The following is a 1,435-nucleotide window of genomic DNA, read 5'->3' as shown; positions in this document are numbered from 1 at the left end:
GACAATTGAGATAAAATTGGACTCGAACGCCAAACGCCCCACCATGAGCCCCACAACCCACCTGGGCGCCCACCATGAGCCCCACAACCCACCTGGGCGCCCACCATGAGCCCACACAACCCACCTGGGCGCTCACCATCAGCCCTACAACCCACCTGGGCGCCCACCATGAGAGCCCCACAACCCACCTGGGCGCCCAACATGAGCCCCACAACCCACCTGGGCGCTCACCATGAGCCCCCCACAACCCACCTGGGCGCCCACCATGACAGCCCCACAACCCACCTGGGCGCCCACCATGACAGCCCCACAACCCACCTGGGCGCCCACCATGACAGCCCCACAACCCACCTGGGCGCTCACCATCAGCCCCACAACCCACCTGGGCGCCCACCATCAGCCCCACAACCCACCTGGGCGCCCACCATGAGCCCCACAACCCACCTGGGCGCTCACCATGAGCCCCCCACAACCCACCTGGGCGCCCACCATGAGCCCCACAACCCACCTGGGCGCCCACCATGACAGCCCCACAACCCACCTGGGCGCCCACCATGACAGCCCCACAACCCACCTGGGCGCCCACCATGAGCCCCACAACCCACCTGGGCGCCCACCATGAGCCCCACAACCCACCTGGGCGCCCACCATGACAGCCCCACAACCCACCTGGGCGCCCACCATGACAGCCCCACAACCCACCTGGGCGCCCACCATGAGCCCCACAACCCACCTGGGCGCCCACCATGAGCCCCACAACCCACCTGGGCGCCCACCATGAGCCCCACAACCCACCTGGGCGCCCACCATGAGCCCCACAACCCACCTGGGCGCCCACCATGAGCCCCACAACCCACCTGGGCGCCCACCATGAGCCCCACAACCCACCTGGGCGCCCACCATGAGCCACACAACCCACCTAGGCGCCCACCATGAGCCCCACAACCCACCTGGGCGCCCACCATGAGCCACACAACCCACCTGGGCGCCCACCATCAGCCCCACAACCCACCTGGGCGCCCACCATGAGCCCCACAACCCACCTGGGCGCTCACCATGAGAGCCCCACAACCCACCTGGGCGCCCACCATGAGCCCCACAACCCACCTGGGCGCCCACCATGAGCCCCACAACCCACCTGGGCGCCCACCATGAGCCCCACAACCCACCTGGGCGCCCACCATGAGCCCCACAACCCACCTGGGCGCCCACCATGAGCCCCACAACCCACCTGGGCGCCCACCATGCCTCGTCGTAACCTAGGGAGATCCGTGTGAGACCACGAGGACCGAGACCAGGGACGAAGCTTTTTCAGTTCCGCCGTGAAGTTAAAGCTGTGGAGTTTGTTGTGCATAAACTTCCGGATGTTCCACGGTAAGTCGTTGTGCCTGCGGGTGAGAGAAAGGGGGGGTTATAGATCTGGAGGGGGGGGGGT

General features: G+C 67.2%; 1 protein-coding gene across 2 annotated transcripts in view; it reads right to left on the bottom strand.

Moving 5' to 3' along the window:
* The window catches only part of LOC119591424 (dipeptidase 1-like), a 285,765-nt gene that overhangs the window by 58,128 nt on the left and 226,202 nt on the right, over nucleotides 1–1,435 (bottom strand). For both annotated transcript variants that reach the window (XM_037940165.1, XM_037940166.1), the window contains exon 6: nucleotides 1,232–1,388. In XM_037940165.1, coding sequence (XP_037796093.1) covers nucleotides 1,232–1,388 — 157 coding nt within the window. The remainder of the gene's footprint in view (nucleotides 1–1,231; nucleotides 1,389–1,435) is intronic.

This window comes from Penaeus monodon, chromosome 28 (genome assembly GCF_015228065.2).
Source record: "Penaeus monodon isolate SGIC_2016 chromosome 28, NSTDA_Pmon_1, whole genome shotgun sequence".
Taxonomy (NCBI): Eukaryota; Metazoa; Arthropoda; class Malacostraca; order Decapoda; family Penaeidae; genus Penaeus; species Penaeus monodon.
The sequence above is the reverse complement of the archived record's forward strand: the minus strand, read 5'-3'. Positions and strand labels throughout refer to the sequence as shown.